At 50.6% G+C, this 14,467-nt stretch overlaps 1 protein-coding gene across 3 annotated transcripts in view; it reads left to right on the top strand.

The window, feature by feature from the left end:
- Positions 1–3,566: 3,566 nt before the first annotated feature.
- The window catches only part of mtrf1l (mitochondrial translational release factor 1-like), a 30,398-nt gene continuing 19,497 nt past the window's right edge, over positions 3,567–14,467 (top strand). For all 3 annotated transcript variants that reach the window (XM_072514129.1, XM_072514120.1, XM_072514110.1), the window contains exons 1-4: positions 3,567–3,655; positions 6,773–7,338; positions 8,974–9,053; positions 12,104–12,287. In XM_072514129.1, the coding sequence (XP_072370230.1) occupies positions 6,888–7,338; positions 8,974–9,053; positions 12,104–12,287 (715 nt within the window). In that variant the 5' untranslated portion in view covers positions 3,567–3,655; positions 6,773–6,887. The remainder of the gene's footprint in view (positions 3,656–6,772; positions 7,339–8,973; positions 9,054–12,103; positions 12,288–14,467) is intronic.

Raw genomic sequence — 14,467 nt, 5'->3', positions numbered from 1 at the left:
ACGCAGGTACCTGATGATGAAAGTCCACTTGGTCAGATGACATTGCTTCATCTCTGCGCAGCCAGGGAGGTGAACAGTTGATTTTAGTTCTTTCATGGGATGTGGGAATCGCCATCCAGGCCAGCATTTATTGCCCATCCCTAATTGACCTTGAGAAGGTGGTGGTGAGCTGCCGTCATGAACCGCTGCAGCCAATGTGGTGTAGGTACAACCAAAGTGCTGTTAGCGAGGGCGTTTCTGCATGAGATTCGCCTTTGTGAAGTTGGTAGATCCCTTTTGGAGGAACTGGAAGTGGGATTAATTCGGCATAACCCAGTCTGCAATCAGACATTGGGAATTACAGCCTTGTGTCCATGCAATAGTTACCCTCACCCGACTGTCACTTCTCTTCCAAAGGGCCAGCATCGGTTTAATGGGCTCAATGCCACTTCCTTCCCCTCCAAACCCCCCTTCTTCCCCCTGTGTTCTGTGATTGTGGGATAACATTTTTAAAATTTTGAGCAGATTTTAAATGAAATACACACTGAGGAAATGTTGTAATTTCTAATGCCAATTTCATTAGAAACAGATGATGCAGTGACTTGCTACGAGGACAAATAATGATGTTTTCAAGCCAGTTTCATATTTTTTTTAAAACAAGTATATATATCTAAATGCCTACTGTGAAATTGACACAGGAAATTTCATTAATGGGCAACTGAAAATCTATTTATAACTGTTGGAATAAATTGTTTGTCATTTGTCAAAATGAGATAATTGTTAGCAAAAATATATCCTGATTTATAATTAATGCAGAGAATAATGCTATGGATGTTTTTTTTGCCTGCTGATTTTCAGGTACAACAAGGCTGTGTCCTAATGTACAGTCTTTGCCAATTTTCAATGTAACATTAAACATCATGTAAATAAATTGCTTGTTGAGGAAAGAAAACTTGCCTCTTGGTCACTGAGAAAGCAGTGTCATATTTAATATCAAACATTTATATAAAACATTTACTCAGCTGCTTATCACATTGAAACATCCCTACGTTTTACTTTCAAAATACATCTGTCGGAAAACAACTATGTACTTTCTATTTCTTTAATCCTTGAAATGTGTGTCAGCCGGGGCTGAAACGCCTCTGAATCACAAGGTTCTGGGTTCAAGTTGCACTCCAGGATTTGAGTATAAAAATCCAGGCTAACGGTCCAGTACCATAGAATGATCAAACCTATCCTTATAATTTAAACCTCTTTGTCCTGGTTTCAATCCGGACTATTCCCTTCAAAGATCGATACATATTTCCTGAGGTGCCACGCTCAGACAGAATTCAGTACACCGGATGGGATCTGGCAAAGGCTTCTGGGCACTAAGGGCAGCTGGAGATTGTCAATAAGTAATAATAATCTTTATTGTCACAAGTAGGCTTGCATTGCAATGAAGTTGCTGTGAAAAGCCCCTAGTTGTCACATTCGGGTACACGGAGGGAGAAATCAGAATATCCAAATTACCTAACAGCACGTCTTTCAAGGCTTGTGGGAGGGAACCGGAGCACCCGGAGGAAACCTACGCAGACACAGGAAGAACGTACAGACTCCGCACAGACAGTGATCCAGCCGGGATTCGAAGCTGGAATCCTGGCGCTGTGAAGCCACAATGCTAACCACTGTGCTACCGTGCTGCCCTAAGTACCAGTCTTGTCCCCATCACCCAATGTGACAAAACTAGGCCCATAGATATTACAGTGCAGAAAGTCAGCATTCGGCCCATCGAGTCTATGCCTGCTCTCGACAGAATTGAATTGTTCCCCATTCCCCCCGCTCCCTCACCCTACCCCACACCACCCCATAGGCCTGCTAGTTTATTTTCCACAAGCATCCATCCAATTTCCTTTGAAAGTCATTCACCGTCTCCACTTGGACGTTGTCAGCTTCAACTCTCCTGGTAAAAGCTGAACCCTCCCAACTGCACAAATATGGCGCCACAGAGCGGTAGGTTGCAGAATTGCACCTATTCATTGACCAGGTCGCCTCATCTTTATAGATATTTTATATATTAGAATATATCTTTATATATTAGAGGAACACTTAGAACTGAAACACAGCTATTCAAAAACCTGCCTGATATGTATGCAGTTGTTTCAAAATCATTTCACTGTCTTTTTTGAGGGTCCCAGTCCCTAACATCGGATGATGGGAATTCTAGGTGTCACTCAAGTATTCAAATCTCCTTACACCACATGTTTGTCCCCCTCCCCCCGGACGTGCTGCTGGATTATCCTCACTCCCAGTCGCCTCTTGACAGAAATTGTTGGAGAGCACCGGAAATAATTGCGCATGTCCCTCTTCACGGTTGACCACTACTTCTGCGTTCCTCCCACTTTCTAACAGAGACCACGCTTCTTCCTCCTCTCGGTCCTGGGGTTTCAGATTCCCAGCATGGTCTTCCCCGATGCCTCCCACCTAATATTTTGATGTGTTGCCCAGTTACTTATTAACGTGAAGGACGGGATCTGTTATGTTCTCACAGAGGGTGTTTCATTTTGTTCAGCATCAAGTCAAAACATTCCGACTTCTTTTTGCCAGGATTTGCTCTTTACAACTCAGCATTGATATCTGTGTTGATAACTTATTTAAATGGCAGCTGCATTGTTGGAAAGGATCTCAACATTTCACATGGTGTCTGGAGACAGAGTTCCAGCAACCTGGAGATGCAGAGTAAACACATGACCAGTCACATGATCAGGTGATTCACAGCATCACGCTCCATTCAATGGCGGGAGGTTTCTTCCTGAGCATTCCAGAGGCTCAGGTTTCTTTTTTTTCTGCAACGTCTCATATCTCCTTGCGGATAAATTTCAATTTTATTCTTTAAAACAAATAAAACTGCTGCAGGGACTCAGTAAAAATACATGAAGACGATCCTTTTAAATATAAAATAGTGACTTCCGCACGTCTGATTTGGTAGATTAGATCACAGGAGATAAAGTATCAGATTTATTGGTGCGGTATGTATGAATACTTTGAGAAAACACTGTGCGCAGTAACCCTTCCTCCGGCTTAATGGAGCTGGAGCCAGTTTAAATGCCCCGGTAATGGAAGAGTATCTATCCCATAATCACCCGCGGCTGGGAAAGTGGTCTATGTGCAGAGTGGGCGCGGGGGGTTGTGGGTCTGGGACCGGGCCTGGGGCGTACTGGGGGGAGACGCTTGTGGACCGGGGGCGGGGCTGTGGGCAGGGTGTTGTGGGCCGGATGCGGCGGGGGCGGGGCCTGGGGCAGCCGGGGGAGGGGCCTGGGGCAGCCGGGGCTGGATGCTCCTTTTATCAGCCTGGGGGCGGGGCCTGAGTGCTGGCGCGCGGAGTTGCGGCCGGGGGCAAGGCCAGGGTGCTGGCGCGGGAGGTTGTGGGCCTGGGGGCGGAGCGTTGGGCCGGAGGCGGGGCCTGGGGGTGGAGCGTTGGGCCGGAGGCGGGGCCTGGGGGTTGTGGGCCGAGGGAGGGGTCTGGGTGCTGACGCGGGGGTGTTGTTGGGCAGGGCCTGGGACCAGGCGGCGAGGCGGGTTGTGGGCCTGGGGGCGGGGCCTCGGTGTCGGCACGGGGGATTGTGGGCCGGGGGCGGGGCCTGGGTCCGGTCTGGGGATTGCGCGCGGTCCGGGCAGCTCGGCCGGCTGCAACCAGGTAGGTGCTGGGAAAGCCTGTCTCCTGCCGGTGTCTCCCAGGCACAGCCCGGGATAATATCTCACAGCACCACAGAGTCCCTGCAGTGCAGTCGGAGGCCATTCGGCCCATCGCGCCTGCGCAACCCTCTGAAAGGGCACGCAGCCTGGACCCACTCCCCCGCCCTATCCCCTTCGCCCCCTGCATTGACCATGGCCAATCCACCTCTCTTTGGACTGTGGGAGGAAACCGGAGCACCCGGAGGAAACCCACGGGGAGAACGTGCAGACTCCGCACAGTGACCCAAGCCTGGAATGAAACCTGGGACCCTGGCGCTGTGAAGTTACTGTGCTGACCACTGTGCTATCTCTCTTGCCCCTCTGTCCTGTGCAATTCGAGACCTCCAGTTCAGAGTCAGCCCCGGCTCGGGGAGCAGGAGGGTTCAAGTCCCACTACAGAAAGTGAAGCGCAAAAATTCAGGCATGAGACCACAGTGCAGTACTGAGAGAGTGCTGCACTGCCGGCGCTGCTGTCTTTCAGACAAGATGTTAACACGAGACTCTGTCTGCACTGCTCTCCCAGATGGGATTTGGATCTTCTCTGAGCATTAACCTGGGCATCTGGACGATTAGCCCAGTACACACTGCACCACCATCTCTCAGATTGGTCATATGGACTCAAAATGTTAACTCCCTCTGTGCACAGTTGCTGTCAGACCTGCTGAGTTTATCCAGCATTTTCTGATTCCATTGCATGTTTTAATGCCCAGGGCACTCTTTTGAAGAAGCCATGATGTGGACATACCAGTGTTGGACTGGGGTTCTCACAACACCAGGTTAAAGTCCAACAGGTTTGTTTCGAATCACTAGCTTTCGGAGCAGGAGCAGTGCTCCGAAAGCTAGTGATTCGAAACAAACCTGTTGGACTTTAACCTGGTGTTGTAAGACTTCTTATTTTGAAGAAGAGCAGAGTGGTTCTCCCCAGTGTACTGGACAATATTTATCCCTCAATCATCACAAAAACAGATTACAGGTCATTATCACATTGCTGTTTATAGGGGCTTGCTGTGCACAAATTGTGTTTCCAGCATCGCAACAGTGACAAAGTTAGAATCAGACTGGTCACAACATCTGAGTAATGCTTAATGCCACTGGGTTAATAATTCCGAAGCCCAGGTTAATGCTCAGGTTCATAGGTTCAAATCCCACCACGGCAAATGGTGAAATTTAAGTGTCATTTTTGATTAAATCTGGAATTGAAAATTACTCTCCGTAATGGCAACCATGAAATTATCATTGATTGTCGTAAAGTTCCATCTGGTTCACTAATGTCCCTTTAGGGAAGGAAATCTGCTGTCCTATTCCAGTCTGGTCTGCGTGTGACTGCAGACCCAGAACCATATGATTGACTCTGAACTGGCCTCTGTTCAAAGCAATGAATTTTAAATGTCTGGCTCTCAGACAGTACATTCCAGATCTAACAACTCGCTAGAACAACGAAACGTACAGCACAGGAACAGGCCCTTCGGCCCTCCAAGCCCGCGCCGACCATGCTGCCCGTCTAAATTAAAATCTTCTCCACTTCCTGGGTCCGTATCCCTCTATTCCCATCCTATTCATGTATTTGTCAAGATGCCCCTTAAATGTCACTATCGTCCCTGCTTCCACCACCTCCTCCGGCAGCGAGTTCCAAACACTCACTACCCTCTGTGTAAAAAAAACTTGCCTCGTACATCTCCTTTAAACCTTGCCCTTTGCACCTTAAACCTATGCCCCCTAGTAATTGACCCCTCTACCCTGGGAAAAAGTCTCTGACTATCCACTCTGTCTATGCCCCTCATAATTTTGTAGACCTCAACCTCCGTCGTTCCAGTGAGAACAAACCGAGTTTATTCAACCGCTCCTGATTGCTAATGCTCTCCATACCAGGCAACATCCTGGTAAATCTCTTCTGCACCCTCTCTAAAGCCTCCACATCCTTCTGGTAGTGTGGCGACTAGAATTGAACACTATACTCCAAGTGTGGCCTAACTAAGGTTCTATACAGCTGCAACATGACTTGCCAATTCTTATACTCAATGCCCCGGCCAATGAAGGCAAGCATGCCGTATGCCTTCTTGACTACCTTCTCCACCTGTGTTGCCCCTTTCAGTGACCTGTGGACCTCTACACCTAGATCTCTCTGACTGTCAATACTCTTGAGGGTTCTACCATTCACTGTATATTCCCGACCTGCATTAGACCTTCCAAAATGCATTACCTCACATTTGTCAGGATTAAACTCCATCTGCCATCTCTGTGCCCAAGTCTCCAAACAATCTAAATCCTGCTGTATCCTCTGACAGTCTGTGCCTTCTATGACCTAGCCAGTTCTGTATCCATCTTGCCAGCTCACCCCTGATCGCATGTGACTTCACCTGTTGTACCAGTCTGCCATGAGGGACCTTGTCAAATGCCTTACTGAAGTCCATATAGACAACATCCACTGCCCTACCTGCATCAATCATCTTTGTGACCTCTTCGAAAAACTCTGTCAAGTTAGTGAGACACGACCTCCCCTTCACAAAACTGTGCTGCCCCTCACTAATACGCCCATTTGAACATAGAACATAGATCGTACAGTGCAGAAGGAGGCCATTCGGCCCATCGAGTCTGCACCGACCCACTTAAGCCCTATCTTCCACCCGATCCCCGTAACCCAATAACCCCTCCTAACCTTTTTTGGTCACTAAGGGCAATTTATCATGGCCAATCCACCTAACCTGCACGTCTTTGGACTGTGGGAGGAAACTGAAGCACCCGGAGGAAACCCACGCACACACGGGAAGGATGTGCAGACTCCGCACAGACAGTGACCCAAGCCAGAATCGAACCTGGGACCCTGGACCTGTGAAGCAATTGTGCTAACCACCATGCTACCCTGCTGCCGGCACAGGCAGGATGGGCAGAGTGGCCTCTCTTTGTGCCATTAATGTTTAAATTTTCTAAGTATCTGAATAGGAGGAATGTTCATAGGTATGGTGAGTGGCAGATTTGCTCCTTAGTTGAACCAGCATCGACGCGATGGGCTGAATGGCCTGTGTTGTAACAATTCTGTGATGACTGAAATGTATGTTTGTGTGCACTTTCTCTACTGCAGTTGGAAAATATCTGAGAATCCTTTTGGCCCGGAATCTTCCTGGTACATCCTGAAGCAAGACTCTATCACTTGCCGGCCCTGGCACTGAGGGCACAGACAACCTTGTGTGCGGAACATGCTGATTATTGGACGGACTCTCCTCAACACCCTGACTGCCAGCAGCAGTCGATCTCCCACGTTGGGCTGCCTGGCGCAGCATCCGCTCCAGTGCGTCAGGAGGTATTTCGGGCAGAAGGGCCGGCATGGATTTCATCGGCCCCCGTACGCCAACCTCCCCGCTGGCACTCCTGAGCCCACCCGTGCCTTCGGCCCGGGCACGCAGGTGGTGGACGGACTCTTTGCACGGAGCTCGCTACAGGGTTACCTGAGGACGCTGGAGCAGGAGTACGCAGAGTCGGTGCAGAGGCTCAATTTCAACCAGGGCCCTCTGGAGGAAGGGGGTGAGGAGGCGGAAAGGGCGAAAGTGTTGAGGAGGAGAGTGACTGAGCTGGCACCGGTGGTAACGGAACTGCAGCAACTGAGGGTCCAAATGCAGGAGCTCCAGGATATTGAGAGCTTGCTGAAAGGTAAAGGACTCACTTCATTTACTCCGCAGGGTAGTGTTCCCTGGGAAGTTGCTTTCAATATTCGCTGACTAACTTCTACCCCTATCCCGTCTCCCCAGTGTAACAGCAGAACCTCCAAACTGACTGTGAATAGCGCCAGGGGAGATGTGTCTCCAGCTGCCCACGTTTCTAACTAATCATGGGTTGTGATTGGAAGAGAGACTGGTATTTATATAACTGCTTTCGCAATGCTGAGAGATTCCAAAGCACTTTACCAGCCAATTTACTATTGAAGTGTGGTTCCAGTTGTAATATAGGCAACGCAGCAGCCAATTTGCGTACAGCAAGATTCCACAAACAGTAATGCGATAATGATTATCTGTTGTTACGTTGATTAAGGGATAAACTTTTTAAAATTTAGAGTGCCCAATTAATTTTTTCCAATTAAGGGACAATTTAGTGTGGCCAATCCACCTCCCCTGCACATCTTTGGGTTGTGGGGGTGAAACCCACGCAAACACGGGGAGAATATGCAAACTCCCCACGGACAGTGACCCAGAGCCGGGATCGAACCTGGGACCTCGGCGCCGCGAGGCAGCAGTGCTAACCATTGCACCACCGTGCCGCCCGATTGAAGGATAAATATTGAATAACAGGGCACTTGGTGGAGGGAGCTCCCCTGCTCTGCAAACAGGTGCCAGAGTTCAATTCCGGCCTTGGGTGACGGTCTGCCTGGAGTCTGCAGGTACTCCCCATGTCTCCGTGGGTATCCTCCAGTTGCTCCGGTTTCCTCCCACATTGCAAGGAGGTTAAGTGATTATGGGGAGTGGGTCTGGGTCGGGTGCCCTTTCGGCGAGTCGGTGCGCACACGATGGGCTGAATGGCCTTCTGCCCTGTAGGGGTCCTATGATCAGATCTTTTACACCCAACTGAGGGGGGCAGAAAAGGCTTTTGTACAACATTGCACCCAGAGCCACAGTGCCCTCCTACAGTGTAGGACTCCCTCAGTACTGCACTGGGAGTATTGGCCTCGATTATCAGCTCGTGACTCTTGAATGGAATTTAAACCCACAGCCTCTGACTCAGGGACAAGACTGCTACCCGCTGAACCACAGCTTACGGTGAATCAGTGCCCAAGACACAATTAGATACAGCGTTGTTCTGCACGAGGAACCTTCTCCACCTTGTGACTCAGAGCTTCCTTGCCATCCTTATTAATTACCCACTTGCTCCTGTTGAGTTTATAATCCATAAACCGATAAAACCGCTCCCACCCCCATGTGTTTGAAGTACAGTGTGTCACTGTCTAACTGTCTGTGTGGAGTCTGCACGTTCTCCCCGTGTCTGCGTGGGTTTCCTACGGGTGCTCCGGTTTCCTCCCACAGTCCAAAGATGTGCAGCTTAGGTGGATTGGCCATGATAAATTGCCCTTAGTTTCCAAAAAGTTGAGGTGGTGTTACTGGGTTACGGGGATGAGGTGCAGGCGGGGGCTTAAGTAGGGTGGTCTTGGTCTTTCCAAGAGCCAGTGTAGACTCGATGGGCCGAATGGCCTCCTTCTACACTGTAAATTCTATGATTCTCTGAACTTTTACTGTGTTGATCTCACGCTATTTGGTGAGATCGGAGTTGGGAAAATGACCAGTTTCTATGTTACAGACGAGGATATCGATTTGAAGAAACTTGCAGAGAGTGAACACAGATCTTGCCTGGAAAGCATCCGCGATCTCAAGTCGAAGGTAATAATCAGACCCCGAATGTTTAGTTGCCGAATAAGGGAGAACCAGGGAATGGGAAAAGGGCATTTGGTTCATCAAGCCTGCCTCTTCCAACACTCCGTTGTCTCAGAGCTTCTCGGAGCAAGTTGGGAGAGGCCAGGAGGAACATTAGGAAGAGGGAAGGGTTCTTAGCTTGGTGAGCGTTTCGGCAGCGGATCAGCTGAGGCAGTTGCGGAGGTGGGCGACGTTATGGAGGTGCGAGTAGACAGTCATAGTGGTGGCATGGTAACACAGTGGTTAGCACTGCTGCCTCACAGTGCCAGGGACCAAGGTTCAATTACGGCCTTGGGTGACTCTGTGGGGAGTCTGCACGTTCTCCCCGTGTGTGCGTGGGTTTCCTTCGGGTGTTCCCGTTTCCTCCCACAGTCCAAAGATGTGCAGGTTAGGTGGATTGGCCATGATAAATTGCCCTTAGTGTCCAAAAGGATAGATGGGGTTACTGGGTTGCGGGAATAGGCTGGAGGTGTGGGTTTAGGTAAGGTGTTCTTTCGAAGGGCCGGTGCCGGATCGATGGGCCGAAAGTCCTCCTCCCTGTTAATTCTATGATTCTAGGGAGCAGATGCTCAGTGTCAAGAACAGCTCGGGTTGAAGGGACAGGAATTGTCCTTCACAAGACGATATGTCAAGCCACATATGATGTTGATGGAACCTGTAATTCTCAGAGCGAACACATTGGCAGAGGGTGTGGAACTCTACTGGGGTTGAAAATCTGGACTTTCTCACGGATTCCTTGGTACAAGAAACACTAATCCCCACACAACCACCCAACAACTTCATCGGGGTATTCAAACCACCTGTTAGGGAGGGGACAGGGACCGGGATTCTCCCTTCTGGAGACTAAGTCCCCACGCCGGCGGGAGAACCAGCGCCAACCACTCGGGCGTCAACAGCCCCCGAAAGTGCGGATATCGCTGCATTTTCGGGGGCTAGATGGACGCCGGAGGGATTGGCACTGCTCCAGCCGGCGCCGAAGGGACGAGTCCGCGCATGCGCCGAAGGGCCAGCGTGATCTCGCGCATGTGTGGAACCACTGGCGTGGTTCCGCGCATGCGCGCAGGCCGGCCGGCGTATTTTGGCACATGCGTGGGCGGCTTTCTTCTCGGCGTCGGCATGGTGGAGCGCTGCAGGGGCCGGCGCGGAAGAAAGTAGTGCCCCCACAGAACAGGTCCTCCCACAGATTGGTGGACCCCGATCGCGGGCCAGGCCACCGTGGGGGCCTCCCCCAGGGTCGGACCCCCGGCGCCCCCCTGAGGACCGCCCCGCCGACGTACCTGCCAGGTCTCGCCGGTACGTGCGTTGAGTGATTCACGCCGGCAGGACTGGCCAAAAACGGACGGCCGCTCGGCCCATCGGGGCCCGGAGAATTGCCGGGGGGGTCGCTACCAACGGCCCCAGACCGGCGTGGCGTGAATCCCGCCCCCGCCCCAAAAACAGCGCCAGAGAGTACGGCGGCGGCAGGGCAGGATTCGCACCGCCCTCCCGGGGATTCTCCGACCCGGCAGGGAGTGGGAGAATCCCGCCCAGGATGTCTCACTGTGAGGTCATCCCAAACATGGGAGCCCTTGTCAACCATTGCTTCCCCAAATGATCCCCATGGTCAGTGGTTGAGAATCATGCTTCATAAAAGGAGGCCATTCAGCCCATCGTGCCCGGGTCAGGTTTTCGAAAGAGCTACCCAATGAGTCCGACTCCTCTCTCTATAAAACCCTGCAAAAATACTTCAAGCATTTCTCCAATCCCCTGTTGACAGTTAATATTGAATCTGCTTCCAGCACCCATTCAGGCAGTGCATTCTAGATCAAAAACAACTCGCTCTGTGACGAACTGCCCTGCGTCCGAAGATACGAATGGGGAGCAGGAGTAGGTCATTCAGCCCTAACAACCTGCTCCACCATTTGATTAAATCGCATTGTGATGTAACTCCATTTTTCTGTCAACACCCCCCCCTAACCGTTGACTCCCTTGTCAATCAGGAATGTATCCTTTGGGGTTACTGACCGTTCTTCCCCTGGGAGACCGTTTATCCCTCTTAACTCTGTCAAAACCCCTCATCGTTTTGAACCTCTTTTAGCCCCTTCTTCGAAAAGAACAGCCAGCTGGTAGAATTTCCAAATTCTATTCATAAATCTGCAATTGATTGTTGTAAAAACCACCTGGTTCACTAATGCCCTTTCGGGAAGGAAATCTGCCACCCTTGCCCGGTCTGGCCTACATGTGACTCCAGACCCACAGCAATGTGGTTGACTCTTTACTGCCCCCTCAAGGGCAATTAGGGCTGGGCAACAAAGCTGACCCTGCCAGCGACGCCCGCACAACCCATGAAAGAATACATGTTATTGTGGATCGAGAGTTACATGGAGGCCAGACCAGGTAAGGTCAACAGATTTCCTTCAGAGAACGAGATGGGTTAGTACCACCATCGATGAAAGTTCTCTTGGGCCACCACTGATGTATTCTTATTCCTGATTTATTGATTGAATTGAAATTCCACCAGCTGCCGGGGTGGGATTTGAACCCATCTCCCCAGAGCATTAACTTGGACCTCTGGGTTATTAATTACCTGACACGATCACTCCTCCATTGTCACGTCCACAGTGCCTTCAACTTAATATCTCAGCTGCACATCCCCAATGGTGTGAAACACTGGAATCTTCAGTGGGGCCTCAAAGCCCAGTTTTCAGTGTGGAGAATGTTGCCAACACAGCCGTTGAGGAAGGGAGGGACTAGGCTTGTCCAAGATTGAAGCTCCTCAGTAGAAGGAGTGAGTGTTGGAGAGGGCGTGATGATCCTCACAATACAGAGGAATGGAACAAGGAACATTCCAAAGGTTACGATGGGTAAGTGTTTAGAAACACAAGATTCGGCCAGTAAGCAGACCCGCTCTCATCTCCAGCCTTCAGTCAGTCAAGACCCTCTGTCATCTCCAGCCTTCAATCAAGTGATTTTGAAATTTTATTTTTCTTCTACCTCTGTCCCGCTACTAACCCCTCCACCACCATCCCTGATTTCAGATCATTTCCCTCCTGATCCCTCCCGAAGAAGCAGATGACAATGACCTGATTCTGGAGGTGACAGCAGGGGTTGGGGGACAGGAGTCCATGCTGTTCACTGCGGAGATGTTTGAAATGTACCAGAGCTACTCGGCCTACAAGAACTTGCACTTTGAGGTCCTGGAGTATTGCCACAGCGATCTAGGTACACAACATGGCTTCCGAATGTATGCAGTTCAAGAATATGGCTCAGTACCTCCTCAAGGGCAATTAGGGATGGGCAATAAATGCTGGCCGGGCCAACGATGCCCACATCCCATGCTCGTTTGGAGAGCTGGTGCTGACACGATGTGCCAAATGGCCGCCTTCGATGCTGTAACAATTCTAAAATTCTTTTTTTTCCCAGAAAATATTTTATTGAAGCATTTGTAATTTTCACAGTTTAACAAATTAACATTCTAAACAACCAAGCGGCCCGACGCACGTGCCCACATCACAATAACACCCCCCACTATCCTCCCGCCCGAGCTCCTAACTACCTCACGCGACCACATCACAATAACACCCCCCACTACCCTCCCGCCCGAGCACCTAACTACCTCACGCGACCACATCACAATTACATACACAACTACCCCCCCGCCCTAGCTCCTAACTACCTCACGCGACCACATCACAATAACATACCCAACTAACCTCCCGCCCGACCTCCTACCTCACGCGACCACATCACAACAACATACCCAACTACCCTCCCGCCTGAGCTCCTAACTACCTCACGCGACCACATCACAATAACATACCCAACTACACCCCCCCCCCCCCCCCCGAGCTCCTAACTCCCTCACGCAACCACATCACAATAACATACCCAACTACCCTCCCGCCCTAGCTCCTAACTACCTCACGCGACCACATCACAATATACCCAACTACCCTCCCGCCCTAGCTCCTAACTACCCGTATATTAGATTCCCTGTCCTTATTTTACACTGCCATGCTTCCCATTTTCTCTCTCTCTCTCTTCCCGCCCCCGCCCCCCCCTCCTTCTGCTGACGGTCAGTTTTCCTTAAAGAAATCGATGAACGGCTGCTGCCTCCGAGCGAACCCTGAATTGAACCCCTTAAGGTGAACTTAATCTTCTCTAGCCTGAGAAACCCTGCCATGTCGCTAACCCACACTCCTGAGGCTCCGAGTCCCTCCATCCCAGCAAAATCCATCTCAGGGCCACCAGGGAGGAGAAGGCCAGGACATCGGCCTCCCCCCCCCCCCCCTCCACCACCGGGCCCCCGGATCTCCCGATACCCCAAATATTGCCATTTCTGGCCTCGCAGTCACCCTCCCTTGCAGGACCTCTGACATGACGTCCGCAAATCCCTGCCAGAATCCCCTCAACTTCGGACACGCCCAGAACATATGTACATGGTTCGCCGGGTTACTCCCGCACCGCCCGCACCTGTACCTGGTCCCAAGTGATTGGACTTTGTCCCAATCGCTTGGTTAGATTTTCTCCAATGCTGGAGAGGTTCCCTGATCAATGGGCAGTCTTGAGGCGGTCGTTCACCTCCTTTTGTGTAGGCTCCTGCTGGCGCCAAAGAGTCTGGTTTGGCTTTGTGTGTCTAAATGTTGCTTATTGTTCCCGGGGATTGCTCATTAGTATGCAGATGGCTGTTGTTTTGTTATGCTGATGGTTGCTGGTATCGATATTGTCTGGCCTTTCCAGAGGTAAATACACAGCCAACCTGCAGCTGCTGTTTTTTGTCATTTTGGCTGACTTTCCCATCAGCCTTTGCCGTTCGCCATTTTGAATCGGGAGTTGGCCAATTTAAGTGGCTACAAGATTGAACTCCATGAAACACTTTGGGGTTCTGTAAACCCGGACCCATAACACTTGCTAGATCATTTCAGAGTGCAATTAAGTAAACCACAATGGTGTGAGTCACACATAGGCCAGACCGCAGAAGAATGGTGAATTTCCTTCCCTGAGGGGCCTTAGATGGGTTTTTACAACAATCGACAATGATTGACGTGGTCACTAGCACTGAGACTTGATTTTGATTCCAGATTATTAATTACCGTCTTGGTGGAATTTCAACCTGTGTCCCTAGAACATTATCTGGCCCTCTGGACTACCAGTGCAGTGACACTGCCACTGTACAACCCATAGAACCTCAAGAGAGTCAGGGGGCACAGGTGAGTGTAGTGGCTGGCACAAAGGAGAAGGTTCTGGGGAAACTGGAAGGCTTGAAGATGGATAAATCACCCAGACTGATGGACAATGCCCCAGGGTTCTAAAGGAGATAGCTGAGGAGATTGTGGAGGCATTGGTGGTGATCTTTCAGGAATCACTGGAAGCAGGAAGGGTCCCAGAGGACTGGAAAGTGG

This window comes from Scyliorhinus torazame, chromosome 1 (genome assembly GCF_047496885.1).
Source record: "Scyliorhinus torazame isolate Kashiwa2021f chromosome 1, sScyTor2.1, whole genome shotgun sequence".
NCBI classification, from domain to species: Eukaryota; Metazoa; Chordata; class Chondrichthyes; order Carcharhiniformes; family Scyliorhinidae; genus Scyliorhinus; species Scyliorhinus torazame.
This window is presented reverse-complemented; position numbering and strand designations above follow the sequence as displayed.